This window comes from Balaenoptera physalus, assembly GCF_965194825.1.
Source record: "Balaenoptera physalus genome assembly, chromosome: 14".
Classification (NCBI taxonomy): Eukaryota; Metazoa; Chordata; class Mammalia; order Artiodactyla; family Balaenopteridae; genus Balaenoptera; species Balaenoptera physalus.
This window is the reverse complement of record NC_138893.1, coordinates 12,384,897-12,410,522: the sequence shown is the minus strand read 5'-3', so window position 1 is coordinate 12,410,522 and position 25,626 is coordinate 12,384,897. Positions and strand designations below refer to the sequence as shown.

General features: G+C 48.9%; 1 protein-coding gene across 3 annotated transcripts in view; it reads left to right on the top strand.

Annotated features, from left to right (window-relative positions):
- Positions 1 to 23,195, top strand: part of NTPCR (nucleoside-triphosphatase, cancer-related) — a 50,377-nt gene extending 27,182 nt beyond the window's left edge. For 2 of the 3 annotated variants that reach the window (XM_082423039.1, XM_082423038.1), the window contains exons 4-5: positions 12,904 to 13,113; positions 22,562 to 23,195. In XM_082423039.1, coding sequence (XP_082279165.1) covers positions 12,904 to 13,113; positions 22,562 to 22,630 — 279 coding nt within the window. In that variant the 3' untranslated portion in view covers positions 22,631 to 23,195. The remainder of the gene's footprint in view (positions 1 to 12,903; positions 13,114 to 22,561) is intronic. The other variant, XM_082423040.1, reaches the window with a different exon arrangement.
- The last annotated feature ends 2,431 nt before the right edge of the window (positions 23,196 to 25,626 follow it).

Here is a 25,626-nt window from a genome sequence, read left to right as displayed (position 1 = left end):
TGTGTTTATTTCTATTGCCTTGGGAGACTGACCTAAGAAAACATTGGTACGATTTATGTCATAGAATGTTTTGCCTGTTCTCCTCTAGGAGTTTTATGGTGTCTTGTTTTATATTTAAGTCTTTAAGCCATTTTGAGTTTATTTTTGTGCATGGTGTGAAGGTGTGTTCTAGCTTCATTGATTTACATGCAGCTGTCCAGCTTTCCCAGCACCACTTGCTGAAGAGACATTTTCCCATTTTATTGATATATTTTTGCCTCCTTTGTTGAAGATTAATTAACCGTAAGTGTGTAGGGTTTTGGGTTTTTTTTGGTGGTGGCTTATGGGATCTTAGTTCCTGGATCAGGGATTGAACCCCGGCCCCTGTCAGGGAAAGCGAGGTGTCCTAACCACTCAACTGCCAGGGAATTGGGTAAGTATGTAGGTTTATTTCTGGGCTCTATTCTATTCCATTGATCCGTATTCTGTTTTTGTGCCAACACTACGCTGTTTTGATGACTGTAGCTTTGTAGTATAGTCTGAGGTTTGGGAGGGTTATGCCTCCAGGCAGGTGAGAACTTTAAACAGACAGTGGGTTAGTTTCTAGTGCCCAGGGTGTATGAAAACACAAACTCTGACAATAAGTTAAGGAATATCTATTAAGTGCTTCCTGTGTGTGAGAAATTTCACTACGGTTGAAAAATATTTTGAGTTGTTTTTTTTAAATACTGTGAAAAACATAAGAAAAATTATTCTTTGATTGGGCCAGCAGAGCCGTGCCTGTGGGTTGGGGAGTTAAGAATGTGTCTGGGAGCCGAAAAGCAGCAGCCTGAGGCCAGGCAGAGGCCAGCCTGCTGTGGGGCTCTTGCTGCTTTTCCCCAGGCAGGAGTGGAGGCCAGCCCACCACCGTGGGCAAACGGGAAATCGACACAGAGTAGATGGTAAACATTCTAGACTCAGTAAGGCTTTTAGAAAGCCCTTGTAGACTTTACTATTGTTGATGTTTCTTTTCATTCCATGGCTACATCTTCCCTCATTTGACAACATTTACTGTTTTCTTGAGTATTAAAGTTCTACATACTTAAGGTAGAAAATGTGTAAAAAGTATAAAATAAGAAAAGAAAATATGGATAACTCAGTCTTATCACTGAGTTAACCACTTTTAGCATGTTTTGTTTCTTCCCTTTTTCTATACCTCATTTCTTTATTATAGTCATCCAAAATTGGGGAAAATGCCAAATATAGTTTTATAGGTTTGAGCTTTTTCATTTAATACGATTGAGTGACATGGGAATGGTCTCACAACATGATAATCTTCAAAACTGTGATACTCTAGGAATTCCCTGCGGTCCAGTGGTTAGGACTCCGTGATTCCACTGCAGGGGGCATGGGTTCAATCCCTGGTGAGGGAACTAAGATCCCACAAGCGGCACGGTGTGGCAAAAAAAAAAAATAACAACTGGGATACTTCGATGATTGCATAACATATGGTGGTATGGATTTCCATCTCTGATTTAACTGTTACTCCCTCAGCGTCAGACATTGAGTTTATTTATCACTGTTGCAGGTAACTTTGCAGGAAACCCTCTTTGTGGATCATCCTTTGTCCAGCCGTGATTGTTTCCCTGTGGGGGACCTACAGGTGGAATACTGGGTGGAGGGGTGTGAATTTCCAAGGTGCTGCTGTGTGTGTGACAGTTGTGTCACTTTGCACCCCCTGCCATGTGCAGGTGTGTTTCTCTTGCTGCACTTCTGCCAACACTGAGCACTGTACCTGACTTTTGATACTAAAACACGTTGCTTTGCTTTGATTTACCTTTTTAAAGTACTAATGAGGTTAAAAGTTTTTCATTGTTTTATTGGGTATTTTTAAGAATCTAAGTTGTTTGTTCATTTCCGCATTTTTTTTCTTTTAGCTTAGAGAGATCTTTTATAAGGTAAATAACTTTTTTTATTTTTATTGATTCTCTTTTTCTCAGTTTGTTGCTTTGGTGATTTCCTTTCTTTATTTTTTCTTTTTTAATATTGAGAAAGTCTGTTCCTACTCCAAGTTAATATAAAATTTTTTACCTATATGTTTCTTCTTCTGTGTGCTTTTTTTTTTGACATTTTTTTAATCCATCTGGATTTATCTTGAATGTAATATTCAATGAGACTCTCAATTGATTTTCTTCCAAATACTTAGCTGGTTTTCCAAAACCATCTGTTAATAACTCATTTCTCATTAGTTTATTATGCTGCATTTATTATATTAAAAAAAATACATGTGTGTGTATAATGTTTCAGGGTTGTCTGTTCTCTTTCGTTGATCTGTTTGATGCTTGCATCAGTACTCTGGTAATTGCTTGTATTATTCTTCTTCAAAACAATGTCTTATCCGTTCTCGTTTGCTTATTCTTCCAAATTGTGGCAATGTTGGTGGTAATAGTAATGGTGGTGGTCAACAGTTACTGAGTTCAAATTATGCACCAGACACTAACTCATTTAATCCTCAGGACAACACTGTCACTGTTGTCCTGTCTTACAGATGAGGAAACCGAGGCATAGAATAGAAAGTAATTTGCCCAACGACAAACAGCTTATAAGCAGCAGTACTGGTATGAACTGTAATCTGTTACAAAAAGTCTTGTATGAAGTGACTGGAATTATACAAAAATGTAGTTATTATGATGTAAAGAACATCCTAATCTTCCAGACAATCTTCATGCTCTACAGCCAAAAACAGAGTCTCTCTCTCTTTCCGTTTCTTTTTAAAAAATTTTTTGTAAGGTTATTCGTAGATCTTTTGTATTTTCTGATGCTGCTGTAATTAAGATTGCTCTTTCAGTTTTCTAATGATCAAGGCTGTTAGGATAACGCTGGCCTTTTGCATAATGGTCTTTTTGACAGCCACCTTGAATGCTTTATTAGAATTTGATGCAATATAGGATTTAACATTTTGTTGATTCCCGGTGTATCTCCTACTCACACAAAACGATAACAGCAGACTGTAAGGTTGTAAAGAACAAGAGACATCTACTCAAAGCCTTATTTTTTTAGGCTGAACAGTGTCATTTTTTATAAAGATCCATGGAAGGAGTAATGAGCTAGAACCAGAATACCCAATGAAAATCCACATACTTTGCTGCGTTTTTCTGTTTTGTTCAAAATATGGCTTTCAGTGCATATTTCTTTTTGAGAGCAGGATCTGCTTTTGATTCTGAAAGAAGAATCTGCTTCAGATCTTTGAAACTTCATTTGAAGGTGCGAGATCAACTGCCCAGGGAAAGGTTCTTTTTTTTAATCCCTTGACCTGGAAAGGCCACTTAGTATTTCAGGCCACTGAGCTTTAGAAAGAATTTAGAAAAATCGAGTCAGGAGCCATTCTTGAAAGGCTGACAAGAGCCCAAGCACTGCTTTAGAATTTCCTTCCCTGTTAGCAAGCCTGGCATTTGTTTCTTGGTTCCGCCCCACTTTCTGTTTCTGTACCTCATGATCACACATACGTCCTACAAGATCAGCAAGGGGAATTAGAAACTATCTGGTGCAGACATGAAAAGTTAAAATTTTTCAGGAAAAGCATTCCTGCAGTGAGTCAAAATAGGAAGAGGAACTGCAAGCGTCGTATAAGGTTGGCTCCTTAGTTCACCGGGCAGGCTTTGTCATGGCCGCCCTTCCAGTGATCTCCCAGGTTCCACCGGGCAGGTGGGCTGCTTATCACTTCCCACTGCCGACCGTGGTACAGTTGTGTGCAGTTAGATGCCAAGCCAGCTGCTGCCCTGGGTTTCCTCGCCTTCCTGTGGCTCTTCCTGCAGCCCCTCCCAAGAAGCATGGGGAAATCACGTGCTCCGGAGGTGCGCCTGGAGAAGGATGTGTGTGACTGGCCTTTCTTTCTCCCTCTGACCACCCGCTCTGTCCTTCCTCCTGGCCCTCGTCCTGTGCACATCGGTCTAAAGCCCTGCGCGCCGTCCGAAGGAAGCTCTCATGCCAGGAGTTGGTGCTTTTCTTGAATCTGATACTGAGAAAGTGTGCATGTGAGTGTTTTCTTTTTTTGTATTGAGTCTAACTTTTAAAAACTTTATTTGGACATAATTTTACTCTTAGAGAACCTTGTAAAGATAAGGATAGTGCAAGACCCCCTGTGGACTTGGTATCCAGTCACCGATTTTTAACATTTGCCCTATTTATTCCCTCTCTCTTCTTGTGTGTGTGTGTGTGTCTGTATAAACATATAAATTGGGGGAGGACCATCTGAGAGTATGTTGTAATCATCACAGTACTGAAGTCCTGAATGTGCAGTATTTTTTCCGAAGCGTAAGGATACGCTGTTACATAACTGGCACAGTTGTCAACCTCAGTCAGTTTACTGAGAAGATCCTTTGATCTAACCTACCCTTCATATGCTGGTTTTATCAATTGACTTAACAGTGTTGTTTGTAACATTTCCTTCAGTCTAGAGCCAGGTATTACCTTTAGTTGTCATATCTTGATAGCCTCCTTTTTTTTTTTTTTTTTTTTTTAATAAATTCATTTAATTTATTTAAATTTGGCTGCGTTGGGTCTTCGTTGCTGCACACAGGCTTTCTCTAGTTGTGGCGAGCGGGGGGCTACTCTTTGTTGCAGTGCACGGGCTTCTCATTGCAGTGGCTTCTCTTGTTGCAGAGCACAGGCTCTAGGCACGCGGGCTTCAGTAGTTGTGCCTCGCAGGCTCTAGAGCGCAGGCTCAGTAGGTGTGGTGCATGGGCTTAATTGCTCTGCGGCATGTGGGATCTTCCCGGACCAGGGCTTGAACCCGTGTCCCCTGCATTGGCAGGCGGATTCCTAACCACTGCACCACCAGGGAAGCCCAATAGCCTCCTTTAATGTGGAACATTTCCACAGTCATTTTTTTTGTCCTTTGCGACACTGACATTTTTGAAGAGTACAGTTCTCTTTTAATAGGATGTTCCTCTTTTGGGGTTTTCTGATGGTTCCTTGTGATTAGGTTCAGCTGGACTTCTGTAGTGTGTGGTGATGCACCCTTCTTGGCCTCTCATCTGGAGGCATGCGATGGTTAGTGATGTTACTTTGATCACCCGATCAAGGAATTGACCGATTTCTCCCCTGTACGTGTATCCTTTTCTTCCTTTGGACGAGTAGCTGCGAGTAGGGAGCTGCTTTATGACCACGCACATCCTCCTCATCGAAGTTTCTCCCAGGTAATTTTTCTAACTTTTTATAAACTTTATTAGGTTATCTTAAGATAATAACTTTCTCTTGAGGCTTCAACTGAAAAGCAAATTTAGCTACCCCCTTTTGAAATACTTTCTATAGCAAGGTGAAACAAATATAAAATCACTGTACATTCAAAAACTGAACTAAACATAAAGATTGATTTTTTTCCCGGGCTTCCCTGGTGGCGCAGTGGTTGAGAATCTGCCTGCCAATGCAGGGGACACGGGTTCGAGCCCTGGTCTGGGAAGATCCCACATGCCGCGGAGCAACTAGGCCTGTGAGCCACAACTACTGAGCCTGCGCATCTGGAGCCTGTGCTCCGCAGCAAGAGAGGCCGCGATAGTGAGAGGCTCGCACACCGCGATGAAGAGTGGCCCCCGCTCGCCACAACTAGAGAAAGCCCTCGCACAGAAACGAAGACCCAACACAGCCAAAAATAAATAAATTAATTTTTTTAAAAAAAGTAAAATCAATCCCCAAAATATTAAAAAAAAAAGATTGATTTTTCCCTAATCTAAGCTGTACTCCTCTCTTTGTATCCATTTACCTCATTAGTTAGAAAAAAAGTCATCACCATTTCACTGTAGCAAAAATTATCAACTTTATCTCCTTCAGACAATTTCTAAGAGAAGGTTATCAGGCATCAAAAATACCAAACTTTTATCAAAAGCTTAAGTAGTGATTAAAATTTTGACTAAGCAATTGAAATTTTAAAAAAATAGTTATTGTAAACACCGTCAGCTGATAAGGAAGATTTAGAAGGTAGTACAGGCATACCTCATTGTCTTGTGCTTTGCAGATACTGCGTATTTTTACAAATTGAAGGTTTGCGGCCTCTAAGCGTTCAAGTGAAAGGAAGAGTTGCGCGTTTTTTCACTTTTCAAAAGCTGGAAATGATTAAGCGCAGCGAGGAAGGCACGTTGAAAGCCAAGACAGGCAGAAAGCTAGGCCTCCTGTGCCTGTTAGCCAAGCTGTGAATGCACAGGAAAAGTTCTTGAAGGAAGTTAAAAGTGAACACACAAATGATAAGAAAGCAAAGCAACCTTACCGCTGACAGGAAGAAAGTTTTAGTGGCCGGATAGAGGATCAAAACAGTGACAATATTGCCTTAAGCCAGAGCGTAATCCAGAGCAAAGCCCTAACTGTCTTCAGTTCTGTGAGGGCTGAGAGAGGTGAGGAAGCCGCAGAAGAGTTTGAAGCTAGCAGAGGTTGGTTCATGAGGTTTGAGGAAAGAAGCTGTCTCCATAAATGAAAGGACAGGGTAAAGCCCCAGGTGCTGGTGCACAAGCTGCAGCAAGTTCTCCAGAAGGTCTAGCTAAGATATTCATGAAGGTGGCTACACCAAACAACAGAGTTTCAATGTAGAAGAAACAGCCTTCTATTGGAAGAAGATGCCATGTAGGACTTTCATAGCTGGAGAGGAGAAGTCAGTGCCTGGCTTCAAAGCTTCAGAGGACAGGCTGACTCTCTTGGTAGGGGCCAGTGCAGCTGGTGACTTGAAGTTGAAGCCAGTGTTTATTTACCATTCTGAAAATCCTAGAGCCCTTAAGAATTATGCTAAATCTACTCTTCCTGTGCTCTGTACGTGGAATAACAAAGCCTGGGTGACAGCACATCTGTTGACAACATAGTTTACTGAATATATGAAGCCCACTGCTGAGACCTACTGCTCAGAAAAAAAGATTCCTTTCAAAATTGACACTGCACCTGGTCACCCAAGAGCTCTGATGGAGAAGCCGGAGATTCATGCTTTTTTCATGTCTGCTCAGAAAACATCCATTCTACAGCCCATGGATCAAAGAGTAGCTTCAACTTTTACGTCTTATTATTTAAGGAATATATTTTGTAAGGCTATAGCTGCCAGAGATAGTGATTCTTCTGAAGGATCTGGGCAAAGTCAACTGAAAACCTTCTGGAAAGGATTCACCATTCCAGATGCCATTAAGAATGTTCATGATTCATGGGAAGAGGTCAAAATATCAACATTAACAGGAATTTGAAAGAAGTTGCTTCGAATCCTCATGGATGACTTTGAGGGGTTCAAGACTTCAGTGGATGACCCAGTGATTCCACTTTTGGAAGTTTATCCTAATGAGAGAGTCAGATGTGTGTATAAGGATATTCTGTGCAGCGTTTTAATAAAAGCCATAATATTGAAAAAAAAAAAAAAAGACCTCAGTGGAGGAAGTAACCACAGATGTGGTGGAAACGGCAAGAGAACTAGAAGTGGAGCCTGAAGATGGGACTGAGTTGCTGCCATCTCAGGATAAAACTTCAATGGATGAGGAGTTGCTTCTTATGGATGAGCAAAAAAAGAGGTTTCTTGAGATGGAATCTGCTCCTGGTGAAGATGCTGTGAAGCTTGTTGACGTGACAACAGAGATTTAGGGCATTCCATAAACTTAGTCGATAAAGCAGTGGCAGGGTTTGAGAGGATTGACTCCAATTTTGAAAGAAGGTCTGTGGGTAAAATGCTGTCAAACAGCATTGCCTGCTGCAGAGAAATCATTCATGAAAGTAGGAGCCAGTCAATGCGACAGACTTCATTGTTTTGTTTTGTTTTGTTTTTTTAAATAAATTTATTTATTTATTTATTTTTGGCTGTGTTGGGTCTTCGTTTCTGTGCGAGGGCTTTCTCTAGTTGCGGCGAGCGGGGGCCACTCTTCATCGCGGCGCACGGGCCTCTCACTATCGCGGCCTCTCTTGTTGCGGAGCGCAGGCTCAGTAGTTGTGGCTCACGGGCCCAGTTGCTCTGCGGCATGTGGGATCTTCCCAGACCAGGGCTCAAACCCGTGTCCCCTGCATTGGCAGGCAGATTCTCAACCACTGCGCCACCAGGGAAGCCCTGGTTACTTTTCTTGAGAAGTTGAGGGAGGTGATGGGCACAGTACCTTGGGAGGACGTCACATCAACAGTCTGATTTGTGTCTGCTGGGAACCAGGGCCCATCGTGGGACCCACGAGCCCAAACATCTAGTCTGGTCCCAGGGCGCTGGAATCACGAGGAGGACTGGTTTCTTAATCCTCCTGGGCTGACAGTCAGCCAGCAGATGCCGTTTCAGCCCCAGGGTCCTTCTCGTAGCTTGGAAGATGCCAAGGCGCTCTGCGGTCAGGGGCTGGTGTGGAGCCGGGGGAGGCCCATGGGGACATCCAGGAAGAGCCTCAGCACCAGCCTCCGGCATGTGGGTGGGAGCAGCTCTGCCCCACCTGCGCTCAGTGCTGCGGGGCGCATAGGGCCGTGTAAACGTCTTGTGCTGGCCGCCAGCCTGGGATTTTACTCCCCGGGGACACGCAGTCGACATGCCACCAGACTGCCGAGGGATCCTGAAACTTTAAAGCTTGGAATAAACACACATAAAAGTCTAATTGGAGCCCTGCCTTATAGCTAATAACTTAAGAGGGTCAAGGAACTTGCTTGGCCTTGGCTGCTGTTTGCACCATTTGCCTTTCCAGCTTCCCCAGAACTTGCGGCTATTCAGGGGGCAGGGCTCCAGTTCTGTTGCCTACCTTCTGGCCGACAGCCGCCTTGTTCCTTTCCATCACTTTTGAGACTTGCTGTCCCAGACAGGCGAGCTCAGAAGCCAGTCTGTGTCTGATGTTTAAAAAAAAAACAAATGGCAACCTTAATACCACTGGAAATATGTATTATTTAAATAATTCAGAATAAGGTAAAGGCAACTTTAATTAGCTTTTTCTTTGTTCAGTATTTTGGTTGAAGGAAATTGCTTATTTTATGTTTACGTTTTCTTTGTATCCTTAAAAGTACACATAAGGATTAAACAAAGGACCAAAAGAATCACACTGTTTTTCAGCTCTCCAGCAAAGCTGATGCAGAGGTGTTTCATTGTCGCTCTAAATTGATTTAATCTTTCTGAAAAGCAAGCTAGCTGAGTGTAACCAAAGCTATAAAATTATTCATAACTTCTCTTACTCCTGGCTGGTCAACTTTAGGACTCTATCCCAAGGAAATATCTTCTCCCTCAGAACCAACATAGGGACTGAAATATGCTTTGCACAGAGGTTTTCCCACTCTTTGTGACAGTGAAAATGTATAACGAGCTGAAGTGCAAGCACAAGAGCAGGGCGTGGTGATTGGCACAGAGGACCGCAGTGATGCCGCCTGAGTTGTCCTCTGCGGGGAGGGGGTGCCCGGAGAACGGCTGCTCCCCATAGGGTGTGCTCAGTGCTTTTAACCGCGTGGCCCAGAGCCACCCAGAGTCCTCCACGGGCTCCTTACTCCATACCCACGGCCGGAACCCACGGCCAGAACCCACGGCCGGAAACGGGGAAGCCGGAGCCAAGCTACTGATGGTTTTCAAACCTGGGCCCTAGTGCTGTACCCCTGTGTCTTCCTCAACTCAGAAGAGCATTTAGAATAATGGAAACGGGGTGAATGGTCACTGGGTTTTTTTTTGGTTTCCTTTTAAAATTGCTTGAGTCCATATAGGAAGGAAACAATTCTGAACATAATCGTGGTTCTTTTATTAAGCTCGTGCATATATGTTCATGTGTTATTCAGAAAAACAGGCTGACTGTTTACAGGTGTCTGAGTGGCTTAGCCTCTGATATCTGTCTCAACTGAGCGTGAATAACTCAATTTTTCATGAAAAATCCCAGACTTTTTGAGATTCCTGTAGTTTCTGGATAAAGAAAGTCCCTAATTCTGGACAGAATGGGGATTTTATATAAGCTAAGGTTTTCAAATGAGCATTTCCAGTTGGTAGAAAGTAATGTCTACGTGTGTGTCCGGAAGTTTAGATGATGCAGGTGAGCTGTCATTGGCGGACGTCGTAGAGGAAGGCAGGCAGGGTGGCTGTGGAGCCGCGTGCTTTATGGCGGACCTGCTCGCGCGGACCTGAGCCCCGCGGACCTGCTCGCGCGGACCTGACCCCCGCGGACCTGCTCACGCGGACCTGACCCCCGCGGACCTGCTCGCGCGGACCTGAGCCCCGCGGACCTGCTCGCGCGGACCTGAGCCCCGCGGACCTGCTCGCGCGGACCTGACCCCCGCGGACCTGCTCGCGCGGACCTGAGCCCCGCGGACCTGCACCCACTAAACACAGAGCCGTGGGTGCTCGCGCGCTGACGGCGATTCTCTCAGGACTAACCGCTTTCAAAACTGTCGTTCTGATGTGCTGGAGTGGGGTTCTGTTTGGTGTTTAGATGGTAGCCTCCGGAAAGACAGCGTCCACAGGTATTCATAGTCTCTGGGGACAGCAAAGTGCCCCAGACACTCCTGACTCAGAGGCAGGTCACTTGGGGTGGCTCGCTGTTGTGGGAGTGTCCGTCTTTATGCTGACACACGGGTGGCCGACAGCTGTTTTCTTTCTCCCCAGTTTGGCATTCTTTTCTTTTGGCTGCGTTGGGTCTTCGTTGCTGCGCACGGGCTCTCTCTAGTTGCGGCGAGCGGGGGCTACTCTTCGTTGCGGTGCGCGGGCTTCTCATTGCGGTGGCTTCTCTTGTTGCGGAGCACGGGCTCTAGGCGCGCAGGCTTCAGGAGTTGTGGCACGCGGGCTCAGTAGTTGTGGCTCGCGGGCTCTAGAGCGCAGGCTCAGTAGTTGTGGCGCACGGGCTTAGTTGCTCCGCGGCATGTGGGATCTTCCCGGGCCAGGGATCGAACCCTTTCCCCTGCGTTGGCCGGCGGATTCTTAACCACTGCGGCACCAGGGAAGCCCTGGCATTCATTTTTTGAAGAAAATGTTGAAATAGCAACTGACTGCTCACTGTGCCTCGCTTGGCCGCCCCACCAGTGCAGGGCCACATCAGCTGCCTCAGCCCAGCTTTGCGCTGTTCAACTCTATGGGAAGGAAAAAGATGAATACAGCGTCATCTCTGCTTCTAGAGGGGAGACGGGGTAGCTATGTGTATACAAACGCACGCAGGTACACTCAGAGGTGAACGTGAAGTGCACTAGCAACACAGAAGTTTGAGTGCTTGTTTAGACCTCTCTCGCACGACTGCAGTGGCCCCTTCCTGGTCTTTCTGCCAATAAAAGGAGTGGAAAAATATGTTATATGTATTTGATAGTAAGCAGGAGAATTAAAAGAGTACCACTTACAGAAAGGTTTGAAAACCACTGCTCTGAGGCTTCCCTCCAATCCCATACTGTCTGTTCCAAAAGAAATCTCCCCTGTCTTCCTGAATACACACAGTGAGCAGCCTTTAAAGCACTATGTGTGATTCTGACTTTGAGTCTCAGCCTTTGGACAGCATCCCACCCCTCTGTGCACCATACGAGGCTCCAGGATCTGCCCTCCGCCCCATCTGTCACTGGTCACCACATGCACGCCACCCATGGCCACACTGTGTAAGAGCTTTGGTATTTAGAATTGGAGCAAAATCTAGCTTAACATAGCCATTCATTCTGAGAATGTATTGATGTCAGTATTCAAGGAATCTGAGAACTTACAGTGAAAAGTACTTTGTAAATCAGCTTTACATACCGTTTTCAAAATAATCATTTATATAAAGATATAGAAATGTATTTGTCACTCAGCATTCACTGAAGTGCTTATTGTATGTTCTATTGTGTCCCTGCTGTGGAAAAACTACTCAGAGTCCTGTCAGCTTTCTCTGGGAAGGCTTTCGAGAGAGGACATGTGTATTAGTTCCCTGTTGCTGTGTAAAAATTACCCCAAGATCTAGCAGTTTAAAACAACGAACATTTATGATCTCACAGTTTCCCTGGATCAGGAATCCAGGGACGGCTTTGCTGAATGGTTCAGGCTCAGGGTCTCTCATGAGGCTGCAGTGCCCTGAGGCTTCCAAGTTCACGGTCATGGTTGCTGGGAGGCCTCAGATCCTCCCGGGCTGTTGACATGAGGCCTCAGTTCCTTATCACCTGGACCTCACCGTCAGCTGCCTGCGTGTCCTCGCAACATGGCAGGCATCTTCCCTGCGAGCAGGTGATCCAGGATAGGTGGATGGATGGATGGATGAATGGATGGATGGATGGATGGGTGGGTGGATGGATGGATGGATGGATGGATGGAGATTGAGACCAAGACAGAAACAGCAGTCTTTTTTGCGTGCTGTCATTCTCTGGTGATCACACAGGCCCACCCACAGGGTGCACACCCCAGGAGCTGGGAGTCCTGAGGATTCTTGGAGGCTGGCTGCCCGACCTCTTCCTAGAGGGGTGGGTCTTCAAGGACGTAGTGGAAGTGCATTGGTATAAAGTCACTAGCAGGGGAAGCTGAGATTAAAGGGCACAACGTGCTCACTTTTTTTTTTTTTTTTTTAACCAGGACTCCTTCTCTTTTCACTTTCATTCCTTTCCACCGACCCTCGTAGCGCAGATTGGGAAAGACACAGGCATCTGGCCACAGCGGTCACCTCTTCCCAGCAGACAGGCAATCGTACAGCTCACAATTGAAAAAACTGATAAGGGCTCCCAGGCCCGCTGCCTCAGTTCTTTTAAGCCTGCTTATTTCCTGGGTGTATATAAATATAAAGCTTGGTTATTATCAGGACCATTCTAGAAGAGTGGAAATTGCCAGGGAAACTGGGTGCTCAGGGAACTTTTCTGGGTGCTGTGGTCTCCAAGGGAGCTCCCCGGGATTCTCCTGCCCGTTGATTGCCCTGGGTGGACGGAGAGACGGCCTCCTGCTTCCCGCAGTGGGGCTGCCTTCCCTGCTCTGACGGTCAGTCGGTGAGTGACGGGGGAGGGGGACCCTTGGGCCCGTTGCCTCATGTGACCTGCTGTCCCAGTTAGTGTCTCTGTCGTCCTCAGGCGGGTCCCAGAGGTGGCCCGGGGCAGAGCGTGTGTGTCATCGACGAGGTGGGCAAGATGGAGCTCTTCAGTCAGCCGTTCATCCAGGCCGTTCGCCAGATGCTGTCCCACCCGGGGACTGTCGTCCTTGGCACCATCCCAGTACCCAAAGGAAAACCGCTGGCCCTCGTGGAAGAGATAAGAACCCGAAACGACATTAAGGTGTTCAGTGTGAGTACCCCCGGGCCTGTCTACCCGCAGGTGTGGAGCGGATCCCTGAAACAGCTCGTGGCTCTAGATAAACCTGTGGCTTTGAGTTAGTGGTGCTTTTTCCTCTCGTGGCAGAATATAGGTGAGTCTGGCTGCCTGTTAGTTTATCGAACCGAAGTTACACCTCTGCTGGATGACAAAGCAGACTTGCCTACGGGGAGCCGCCTGAGGCTCCTGCTGTGCCCCGCTCGCCAGGCGCCGGGGCCTTGCCCACATCGGCACCCGGGCAGCAGTGCTCTGGGTCTGGGCGCATCTCCCCCCAGGGCGATGAGGGTACAGAGGCAAATAAGTGCGTCTTATTTTAAAGGTTTCCCCTTGAAACTGGCCGCCTCCTGCTTGTGGGGAGGAGAAGCCGTGGCTGCAGTGTGAAGCACAGCCTCCAGATGCTGTAGAGTAGCACCGCCCAGAGGAGTTTCCACTAGGGTGGAAGTGTGCTGTCTGCACCGTGCAGTGCCGTGGCCGTTAGCCACGTGTGACTATTTACTTTTAAATTAAACTGAATTAAATTAGAGACATCGTTTCCTCAGTCACACGGGCCACATGTCAGGACCCAGCTGGTGAGACACCCTGCCCGGAACGGATGAATGTGGCTCTGGGCGCGGCCCGGGAACCTGTCGTCGCCAGCCCTCGGGGGCTCGGGGGCTCTGGGGCCCCCGCGGTGGGAGGAGCCCTGGGGCGGAGCGCGTGCGTGGGGCGCGGAGGTCAGGGGCGGCGTCTGCGCCGGGCGTCGGGGGCTCCGGAGGCACGGCAGGCGCTTCGCCCGCAGACTTGCCTTTCTCTCCCGCCGCCTCCCTGTGTCCCTCTTTGTCACCGTCCTCCCCGCGCCGCCTCGGTTGGTTTGCAGCAGTGCGGCCACACACTCTGCTCGTCCCTCTCCGCCACCCCCTGCGGGCGCCAGGTGAAACGGGGGTGGGGGGGGCTGGCAGGGCCACTTCCGTGGGAGGGCCGGGCGTGCGCTCCAGCTGCAGAGAGCCAGTGAGCGCCTCACGTCGCTGGCTACTTGTCCCCAGGGCCGGCTGGCCCCAGGGGGACATCCACATGTTGTCACCAAAGTGTCCAGGTACCTTTGGGGCGGTAGACAGCCGTTAGGGTTATTAGACCAGCCAGACTTGGAGAAATCTGTCTGTGCGTTGCTTCATTCGTTTATTCTCTCACTTGGTAAATACGGATTGAGCATCTCCTGTGCGTTCGGCCTCGCCCCGAGTCTTGGTGATGAACAAGACAGACCGAGTCCTTGTCCTCGTGGAGCTGACATTCTAGTGGAGGGGCTGGATAGGAGAAACGTCAGCAAGCATGTAGGCAATTTCAGATACGGATAAATGCGAAGAAGGTCAGTGCAGCACCAGGGCACTGTGGTCGCTGGGGAGTGGCGGTAGGGGAGGCAGGTGGTGCACGGGGAGCCTGAGAGCCAGGCAGGGTCACTTCCTCAGTGGACATGGGCCTCGTCTGCAGAGTTGTATGTCACCTCCTCTCTCCGTCATTTCACGTGGCTTCCGTATTCGAGGTTTTGGTTGTGATTGTCGAGTTTCTGTGGAAATAGAGACAATGAATAATGAAAGATCATGAAAGACAATTAGGCTTCAGGTCAGACAGCTTCCAGGCCGGAGGGCTGGGGAAGCGCCGCTGCTAAAGTCCAAGGCCTGGCTGTCTCTGCAGACTACTAACCGACAGTGGGATTGCGGTTGACACTTACGTCCAGAAACCAGTGCTGTATGTTAAGACAACACCACATTTTCTCCTCTCTAAGCTAGGAGGTTATTCTCTAGGCAAGGTAATCCTGGCTCCGAATGATGTCAAGTGATTAGCTTCTGGTTAATTCTGTAAGAGACCCCGTTATTCTTGTCTTTCTTGTGTTCCTCTGGGGCTCATGTGATCTTTCGGTGCGTATTTTATAAATGAAGAATCCTATTTTCCTTATCTGCAAATTTAGGGGTTGGATTAGATATTTCTTTGGTCCTTTCCCTTTCTAATATGCAGCAAAGTTACCTGAATTCATTTTTGAGAGCATCTTTTACATCCGACACTTAGTCCACGGTACAAGCACACGTGAGGTGTATTCCCTTCCTTCAAGAAAAACAGACCAAGGGACAGTCCAACCAAATCTGGAGGTGGGAAGAGAGATTTGTGTGAACAGGAGTAGAGAGAGGTGTCCGGAAGGAAGTGGTTCTTGGGTGGGTTTTTGAAGGGGGAAGTGGGGAAAAGAAGGAACATTCCAGATAAGGATTATGTTATGTAAAATGCGGAGGGCAGCTTCCCTCTGCTGACAGATGATGTGGAGATGGCACTGACGTCATGATGTTGGGAAAGTATTCACAATAACTCAAAAAGTTATTCACGTTATCTAGACTGTTCTTCTTAATAGGGTCAGGTAAACAGAGCCTTACCTTTCAGAAAAGGCCCTGAGGACACTTCCAGTCCTAGACAAAGTGGAATAGACACACTGCCCCCTGTCCCTCCTCCTAAGTCAGATAAACACCTTGGACGATGTACATAAAACAGACATAAGAAGACCTGAATGGTGGAGGGAAGAAGGCACACTGGCCAGGGACCTCAGGACCCCAGGAACAGCACGAGAGACACAATTAGAAATCACTTGTCATGCCAAGAGCCAGGAAAATCAGCCAGAGTGAGAGAAACAGCCGACATGCCAACAGCAAGATGTCATAGATGTTGGACTTATAGGGCAGATATTTTCCAACAGCCATCATAAAAACGCCTCAGTGAGCAATGACAAACCCGCTGGAAACAAATGAAAAAAAGAAATTCTCGGCCAAGAAATTGAAAGTTTCAACAAAGACACAGAAGCTGTAAGGAGGAATGAAATGAGCATTTTAGAATGTAAAATACAGTAACTGAACGCCAAAGTCCGTGGGTAGACCCACCAGCAGAATGGAGACGACAGAGGATGGAATCAGTGAACCTGAGGGTGAAACAGTAGAAATTGCCCGAGAAAGAGCAGACTAAAAAAATAAAATCCAGGGCCACAGGGACCTGTGCAATTTGGTAATATAAAAACTTCTATCCTGGTGCAGGTTCGGCATTGAAGCTTCCCTTCCCGAAAATTATGTTTCCCTCTCAGAAGTTTGGTTAAATGTTTTCCTCATTTCTTCTATAGTTTAATGCCAAGTGTAGCCACTGAAAACTGTTTTAAATTTATTTCAATATTAGGTTATGGGAGACCACATGTCAGAAAACATTTAATGGTAATGTCAGTGCTGCGGAGATGAGAAGTAAAGTCCTTCACGGGTCCAGATTCCGAGCAGGATCTCTCGTACTGCTTTCATCCTTCTCTGACTCACAACATGAAAAAATATGTCTATCCCTGCCAGTCACTTCTAACAAAAAAATATGAGTTTGGTCATGTTGGTGGCATTTCCAAAGCGTATTTCACTTGATTTCCTGTGAAATCTCTCCTTCATGGGGATGCTGGAGAATGTTGTCCGCTGAGGCGACAGGAGAGAGAGACGCCCGGAGTCTCAGGAACGGGGATTGAGCTGCCAGGGCGGCCAGCAGTCCTGGGGCACCTGGGGGAGGTGCTGAGGTCCATCAGTGCGTCGGGGACGTCACGGCAGCCTGGTCATCAGTGAGAGCTGGCGGGCCTTGTCCGAGGTTGTTCGGTTAGTAGGGGCACAGCCAGGATTCAGACCTCGGTAACTGTTGACTCCCAAGCCTGAGGGTTACCATAGCCCTGCTGTGTGTTACCTTCGTGGGTAGGGGTGGTTCAGATGAGTTTAAAGTCTAAGATCCCTGGAAAGTAATTGGTTTTTCTACTTTAGAAAAATGTTACTGTCACTAAAATCTGCTCTACTGTTCTGAATTCAGAGCCACTTAAACTTGTTTTTGTCCATAAAGCAGCTTTTCTTCTTTTAGTTTTTGCCCTTGGATTGCAAGATCACAAGAAAAGTGGGAACTAGGTCCCAGCTTCCCTCCAATTGGAAATTTTTAGACCTCCTCTTACTCTTCCTGGCCATGGGTTTTTTAACCAAGCAGGGTATAAACCATTTTCATCTCACCAGGAATTTGATGCTGTTTCTGGGTCACAGACTCCTGTAGGTAGAGGAATGAGCATACACCTGCCAACCTTTAGGTCAAAAGTAAGTAGGCAGGGTTTTCTGTAGAAATTAACAAGCTAATCCTAAAATTCATATGGAAATTCAAAGGACCCAGCTCAAACAGTCATAAAATGTTGGAAAACTCATACCTCCTGATTTCAGAACTTACTGCAAAGCTACAGGAATCAAGACAGTGTGGTGCTGGCACAGGGACAGACACGTAGATTGTCAGAATAGAGTTGAAAGTCCAAAAATAAACCCTTGCATCTGCGATCAGCTGATTTTCAACAAGAGTGCCAGGACAAGTTAATGAAGAAAAAATTGTTTTTCAGCAAAAGGTGCTGGTAAACTGGACATCCACATCCAAAAGAATGAAGCCGGACCCTTAGCTCACATCAGACACAAAAATTAACTCAAAAGAGATCATAGATCTACATGTAAGAATGAAACTATACAACTCTTAGAAGAAAATATAGGAGTAAATCTCTGTAAACTTGGGTTAGGCAGAGTCTTATTTGATACAATACCAAAAGCACAAGTGATGAGAGAAAAGTAGATGAACTTCACCAAAATTTAAAATTTTGTGCTTCAAAGGACACTGTCAAGAAAGTAAAATGACAACCCACAGGATGGGAAAAACTAAGAATCATATATGTGATAAGGGACTTCTTGTATCCCAGAATACATAGAGAACTGTTACAACTCAATAATAAAACAACAAATAAACCAATTAAAAAAGGAGCAAAGAATCTGAAAAGACGTTTCTCCAAAGATAGACAAATAGTCAATAAGCACATGAAAATATGTTGTAACACCATTAGTTTTTAGGGCAGTGCAAACCAAAACCACAGTGAGCTAGCACTGCACATTGCTGGGATGGCTATAATGAAATTAAAGGAAAAAAATGGAAAATAGTAAGTGTCGGTGAGGATGTGGAGACATTGGAGGCCTCATACCCTGCTGCTGGGACTGTAAAAATGCAGCAGTTCGTCAAGAAGGTAGACGTGGGACCACCCTATAACCCAGCAATTCCACGTCCAAGCGTGTACCCAAAGGAATTGAAAACGTGTGTTCAAACAGAAACTCGTACACTGGTGTTCATAGCAGCCGTATTCGTAACAGCCAAAAAGTGACAACCCAAATGTCCATCAGCTGAGGAACAAGCAAACAAGATGTGGTGTACACACACGATGGGGCATCACTGGACACTAAGAGGGAATGACGTGGTGACGTGTGCTCAGTGTGGAGGAGTGTACACCACGTGACACCAAGGGAAGGAAGCCTGTCACAGAGGATTCCACACTGTACGATTCCATCTGCACGAAATGTCCAGAATAGGCAAATCTATAGACAAAAAAAATAGACTAGTGGTCGCCAGCACCTGGGGGGAAGGAGTGAGTGTAGTGATTGAGAGTGAGGGTAATTGGGGGCGGGCGGGGAGGGCGTGATGAAAATACTCCCGATAGATACTGCTGATGATTGCACGACTGTGAATCTACTAAAAGCCACCGAATTCTGCCCTGAAGAGGTTGAATTTTTTGGTATATGAATTATAGCTCGGTAAAGCTACGCTGTACACTCACAAAGAAGTCAGGACACCCAAACAAAGAACCATCACCTCTCCTTCCTCCTCCCCAGAGAAGCGGCGTTGCCATGGAAACAAAGAACCATCGCCCCTCCTGCCGCCTCCCGAGAGAAGCGGCGTTGCCATGGAAACATAGTCCCATCCCTGCCATGGGCACTGGGTTCCCGAAAACCCCACTGGCAAAATAATTCTTGGTTTAGAGCCTTTAAACTTCAAGGGAAAGTAGGGTTAGAGGCCTTGAATTCATGAACGAGCCTATTTTTAGGTTCAATAAAATGAAATGGAGACAGAATATGAAACGGAGAGACTAGTAATACTTTTGTTATGTGTTAACATATAATAATGAGCATTGTCAAATTAATTTCTTTTTTCAATCCCCTGCTTATTTAAAACTTGTCAGGGTACTTCCCACACAGTTTCAAGGAAATGTATGTGGTTTTGTTTTGCTTTCTTGCACATAGTGTATACGTGAATAGGCATTTTTTTCCCCGCCTGTTCCTCTGTCCATATGTTCACAGCCTTCCTGATGTTATGGCGCCCAAGTCGTTGACTGGTAGGCCAGTCTTAGGCCCTTCCCTGGTCCCAGGAGGCTCAGTGCAACTCAGATGCCTAATAGGCCAGAGTCTTGATAATCTGTATTTAACCGCTCAGCTCTGTTTCGAAGACCCTCCTCTGCTTAGAATATAATAAGCATTGACGGAGCACCCACCCTGTGCCAGACGCAGGAGGAAAGTGACGCAGCCCCGTCACCCTGGAACTCGTGGTCCAGTTTTCTAGGGGCCCGAGGCCGGGCGCCTCCCGCAGCCCTGGGCAGGGCACGGCGGAGGAGAGGGCGAGGACGCCGGGGCCCTTTCTGCAGTCGGCCTCGCCTCCTTTTCCCTCCCAGCCCCCAGCGCCCTCTTCTCGTTAGCCTCTCAGGAAAGGCCTTCTGCAGCCAGAAGTCTGGGGGTAGAATACAAAGTAGACCAGAGTTCTCCCGGAAGGGAAGGGCCCCTGAGCTGACAGACGAAGCTATGCTTGTTCTCGCATCTGAGAGTTTGTCTTGGGTGGGCAGGGAACGAGGTAACTGAACACTGTTAACGGCTCCACAGAAAGATCTTACTGCACAATGTTCAGAAATCATCTTAGGAAAATCAAAGGCAAAATATTAGCATTCTATTCATCAGTTTTTAGTGAGAAGTCATCCTCAGAACGTGTCTTTTCTTGTCTTTATTGTTTGTGCTTTTTCTATGCAAGGCTTGGAGACGTTCTCTGCGCGTTGGGGGCGGGTGGACCCTGTCCCTGCCGCAGCCCCGCAGCTCCCGGAGGGCGGCGGGCGGGGCTCCAGCAGGACGCCTGCGGGACAGCGGAACTGTGGCCCTGCAGCTTGGCGGTGCTCTCTGGGGCTCTTCTTTTATCATCCCTGAGCCTCCCGCCTGTTAAATCCTGCTTCTCTGCGGGCCTCCACTGGGCCACTTGAACAGCCTGCACCCAGGACTGGGGTCTTGGGTAGCGGGGTTTCCACCTCATCACCCTTCACTTCCCTTCATCCCCCCGCCCCAGCCGTTCTTTCCGAGGGCTGAGGGCTTCAAAGACTGGCAGTGAAGCCGCAGTGATGACCCAGGGGAGGAAATCCTACCAGCAGCCTCCTGACCCTGTTTCTTCACGTGTCTCCTCGCACCGGCTTCTGTTTACACTTGAACGACGTGAGAAGTGTCCAGTGCGGACCTGCTGACCTCCGGCACCCGAGACCCACCAGCGGCGGCCCCTCTGGAGCTGGATGGAGGGGCCGGGGCCGCCTCGGGGAGCTGGATGGAGGGGCCGGGGCCGCCTCGGGGACATCGAGGGAGCGGGGCGGTGCCCAGCCCATCCTCCCCCCACCACCCCCCGCCGCCGTTGCTCCTGTTCTTCTTCCCTCCTGGGTCCCTCTCTCTCCTCCTCGCCCAGCCCAGCATCTCACCCTCTCTCTCAACGTGTGTAAAGGGGGCAGTGAAATGTCCCCATCAGAGGAGGTGGCCCTTCGGGCCCGCAGTGAACCCTCAGGGACCCTGACGGCAGAGCCTCGGGGACTCCTCGTGAGGCCAGGGCGGAGGCGGGGGCTGAGGGTCTCCTGTCCTCTCTGCGTGCCGCTGCCGCCCCGCTCCTCCGTCCGCGGCGGGGCCCCCGTCGGATGCTCCCCGCGAGAACGGGCTCGGGCCAGTGCAAGCCAGAACGGCGGCGAGGCCCCGTGAGGCCGGGCGGTGTGTCATCAAGGCGAACGCGGGGCGGATGGTCCTCCTTTCGGTGGAGCCAGGGCTGCCCGCGGTCCGGTGGGCGGCGTCCTCGGACACCACCGTCAGGGGCCCGGCCTCCGCCGCCTGGCCCCGTCCTTTCGGGACTCAGATTGTCAGGAGGTCCCCGGGGCCGTGGGCAGCTCTCGCGCGGGAGGGGCACCGCGCTCTTGTGAGAAGGATGTGGGATGCAGGGGCCCCAGGCGCTGAGGCCCACCGCGCATTTCCTCCTGACGCGCGTTCACCTCCCGAGCCGGGCCCCTGTCCCCCGCGGGGCTGAGGGCCGGTAGCGGGACCAGGCCCGTCCCCTCGGGGACCGCGCACCCCGAACCCGCTCAGGGTCTTCCGGTCGCACGCACCTCCTCTCGGCGCGATTCTCTGCTCCACCCTTCCCTCTGCCGGTGCCCTTCCCCCGGCGTCCACCTGCCAGATGCAGCCCGGGCATAACCGCCTGCGGAAGCCTTTCCCGGTCCCCCAGCTCCCCGTGCCTCCCAGACTCTCAGCGACCCTCTGCAACCCTGCTCTCACTGCTGTCCGCGTCTGCCCCCCGTCCGGTCTGCGGGCTCCGTGAGGTCAAGGCCCTGGTCTGGGTCTCGCCATCCCCAGCACCTTGCCCACCAGCAGAGCGTGCTGAATGTTGTGTGGGCCACCAAGGAAGGCACTGGTGATGGGAGGAGAGGCGGCCCTGCCCGTGCTCGGGGCGCAGCCCCCCACCCCGCTCCCTGGGGGCGTCTGGATGCTCAAGTTGTACTCCATGGGCCTGTGGTAGTGACAGAAAGAAAAATATAACAGATCATCGGAGAGGGCTTGAATAAACTGTTAGTTTTGTTTGTAACTGTTGATTATAGAGGTAGCACACCGGGATGCGGGGGCCTGTGCTCTAGTCTGCACTGCGCCCACGCTACCTCTGAGATCTCAGGAAAAGCCCTGCTCTGCTCTGGGCTCCTGCTTCCTCATCATTCAGATGCAGGGTTGACTGGTGTCAGAGGTTTCTTGCAACGTGCAGATTTGCTGAGCTCACGGAGAGATGAGGAGATTACTGACCTTCAGAGCATCCCAGAATCCTGGCTGTGACCCAGTGCCAGTGGGGCCGCTCTCAGTGGGCCCACCTGGAGGGCCGGTGCCCACCTGAAGCACAGGTTCTCCCGGCTTCACTCAGGCATCCTTCTGTCCAGGTCAGGCTGAGCTCAGGGGCCACGTCCCAGCCTGCATTCCCATCATCCCTCCCAGGGTTCGATTCATAGCCCTTTTCCGGTTAAAAATCCTTCCGTCATCAAAACCCACTTTCACTGTTTGAGCCGCAGCTTCACAGAAGCTGGTGGTGGGATTCGAGTCCGCCGGCCCGGTTTTCAGAGCGCTCTGGAGGACCTGGGCGTCCTCCCCTGGTCGTACCTCGCCTGGGTCACACTTTCTAAAACACACCTCACCTTTCAGGCTCTTCTTTTAGAATATTACCTGGCAGAGTAGGTGATGGAAGGAAAAGAAAGGGACTCTGAAGCCCGCTTTCTTGCTTCTTCCCACAGGTCACCAAGGAAAACAGAAACCACCTTCTGCCAGAGATTGTGACGTGTGTGCAGAGTGGCCGCAAGTGAAGACGACTTGTCCCTGCTTTTCTGCAGGTGAACACATCTCTTGGAGAGGAGCCTGAGTTCCCTGCCTGTCCAGGTTTTTGGCCCTCGGGTTTATGAAACCTTGGAGGCTTTTCCAAAGAAAGCCTGACAGCTGTTTTCCATAAAATGTTTAAAAGATCAAATTAGCCTTAATGCTGGATTGACTTTACAAGATTAACAATCCACTGTGGCTTATTTATGCTGAGAGATTTCTGTTTATTTCCTCTTGCAGTTGTGCATATGATTTGGGTAAATTATGAAATGAGAAATGGTTTTCGGAGTATTAGATGGAATTTGCCCCCATTGAAGTTTCTAAATGTGTTCAGGGAAGGGGGAGAGAAGAGTTCACTGCCTAATCAGTTTTGCATGTCAGGAAAATTAAATCCCTCTCCAGGAGCAGCTGCAGTCTCCTGCAACTTCGAGTGATAACAGTTACTTGATTTTTGAAAAATCAGTATGTCAAGAAAAGCCATTTTCGGTCCTCCCCCTCCCCATCTCTTATTGTTTATCTGTTTGCTTATTGCTTAATAAAATAGAGGTAGATGTGGTGATCGCACGCATGTGGGTCCTTGCGTGGGAGGGACGAGCAGTCTGTAGAAATGTTGGTAGCGCCGGGTACCCAGCGGGGCTTCAGATCAGAGCCGCGCTTTGGCCCCGTTCATTTAGACAAGTTCGCAGACCTTCCTGGGCCCTGTTTCCCTCCCAGAAAAGAGGGAAGTGAGTGCCGTCAAAGGAAGGCGTCGCCACAGCCTGAAGGAAACCACCCTCAGGCGTCCTCGCGATCCCCTGGGAAGCACCCGGGGCGGGGGGCCCGGGCTGCTGGGAAGATGGTGCAGAGGGAGAAGGTGCAGCCCGGGCAGGGCCCCGTGGGACAGACCACTGAAGCCCCAGAGCTCGCAGAGGGTAACAGCTGCCCTCCCAGGGGTTGATGGTACACATTGACGATAACCAATTCAGTGTTTTTAGGCCAGTTTTGGTGAAGACCTATGAATTACCAGGGTTTTTTTAGCCTTAGCTACAAAGCCAGCTGGTGCTAATGCCGGGTGTGCCCTTGAACGTGACCACCGACCGGTCCGGGCATCTGTGGAGCGAGGTGCCCCATGAGCTGGGCCCTGGGGCAGCGGACAGTGCAGGAAGTAAGTCAGAAAGAGAAAAACAAATACCGTATGCTAACACATACATATGGAATCTAAAAAAAATTTTTTTTTTAAATGGTTCTGAAGAACCTAGGGGCAGGACACACAGAGTATTTTTAAAAATGGGTTTTTTTTGGCCAAGCCAAGGGGCATGTGGGATCTTAGTTCCCTGACCAGGGATCAAACCTGGGGCCCTAACCACTGGACCGCCAGGGAAGTCCCCCAAATGGTTCCTTTTCTTCTCTGAATCGGCACGTGTCAGGGAGCTGGTCCTTTGAAGTCACGGACTACGACCTCTCTGACTGTGGTGGCCGAGAGGAAGAGGGCGCCTCCAAGCCGTATGTTCGTCAGGTGCGGGGCGGGGAGCAGTGCTAGCCCGGGGAAGTGGGATGGGCCTCGGCCCTCCTTCTCCTCCATCTGTCTCCGTGTTCCTAGGATGCTGTGTCTGGGAAGACCGCGTGGGGGCAGGGGCACTGGGGGCAGCTGATGGCAGGTGCTTGTGACTGGGGACAAAACAGTAGGAAAGGGGAGCAGGGGCACTGGGGGCAGCTGATGGCAGGTGCTTGTGACTGGGGACAAAACAGTAGGAAAGGGGAGCAGGCTTGAGAGGAGGGCTTGGGGGACAGGCCTTGCGATGCCCGTTTCATGGGCCAGGAGAAGTCAGTGCATCAAGCGGTTTTAGAAAACGACTTGCCAGGCAGATGGCCTTAACACACAGGGCAGAAATTAGAATCAATAATGCCAGATTAGCCACGTGATTTATATAAAACTAAGCACTACAGTTTTTATATTATCTTTAGAGGAGAAGCAGTTTTGTTCAGTGTCCAAATGTAGAAAATAAATTAACTCTTTAGCTCTGTTCTGGCAGAACAGGTGAGTAACTCCAGCAAGTAATGTCACCTTCAGAAAATCTCCTCTAAATGGGGGCTAATAATACAATATTTTGCAAGGAATACGCTCTGATAAACAGTTGACTCGCTGAAGATCAGATTAACAAGCTCATGAGTTGTAAATATAACAGTTGTTTGCAACACTTGAAAAAAATCACGTGACCGCGTTGTTGACAGCCCGTAAGAATCCTGGAGGGGATCCAGCCATGATCTCGCCCGTGGGTCTACATGTGCACACGCTCAGAGTGTACACTCAGGTGGCTTTACTGCCATAGACAACGCAGAGGGTGGCATCCCTGTCTGAGGAGTCTGGCCCCGATGTGGGTAAACTACACCTTTCCTTCTCCCGCTGCGTCCCGAAAGGCTGCCGGAGAAGCGGGATAGGCGGTAATCCAGCAGTCGGAAAAGCACCTCTCGCATCTCTGGTGGAATGAGGCAGGAGCACCCGGGTCGTGTCTGCCTTCTCACCTGCGTTGCCCTGTCCCTGCAGACTGCTCTCCCAGTTCTTTGAGCAGCTCTCACTTGCTGGGGAAGCAGTGACTCTTGTGTTTCTTACTTGTGGAGGCCCGAGGAGTGCCCAGTCTGAATGCTGCTGGGCCTGGGTCATTGTCTTACCTAATTCAAGTGGCCACCCTATATGGCGAGACCACGCTCACAGCTCAAGGCTGCCCTGTAGTCCTGAGGGCTTGGCTGCAATGTTGCCCAAAAGAATTTTGGGAACTGCCAGCCAGGTTTGGTTGAGCCGACTTAGAGGACTGCGGTGAGGTTGTATCAGCTTCTCTTTAGACAGACATCTGCAAATCCGTCAGAAATAAGCAGGAGTGCACCTCCAGGGATTGCTGATTTGAGAATCATGCACTGTGTCTCTCTCCGATTATCGAGTCTACCTATTGTTATTAATTGCTAATTCTTATTTTATAAAAAAAAAAAAGAATATGACCATCTACTTCCA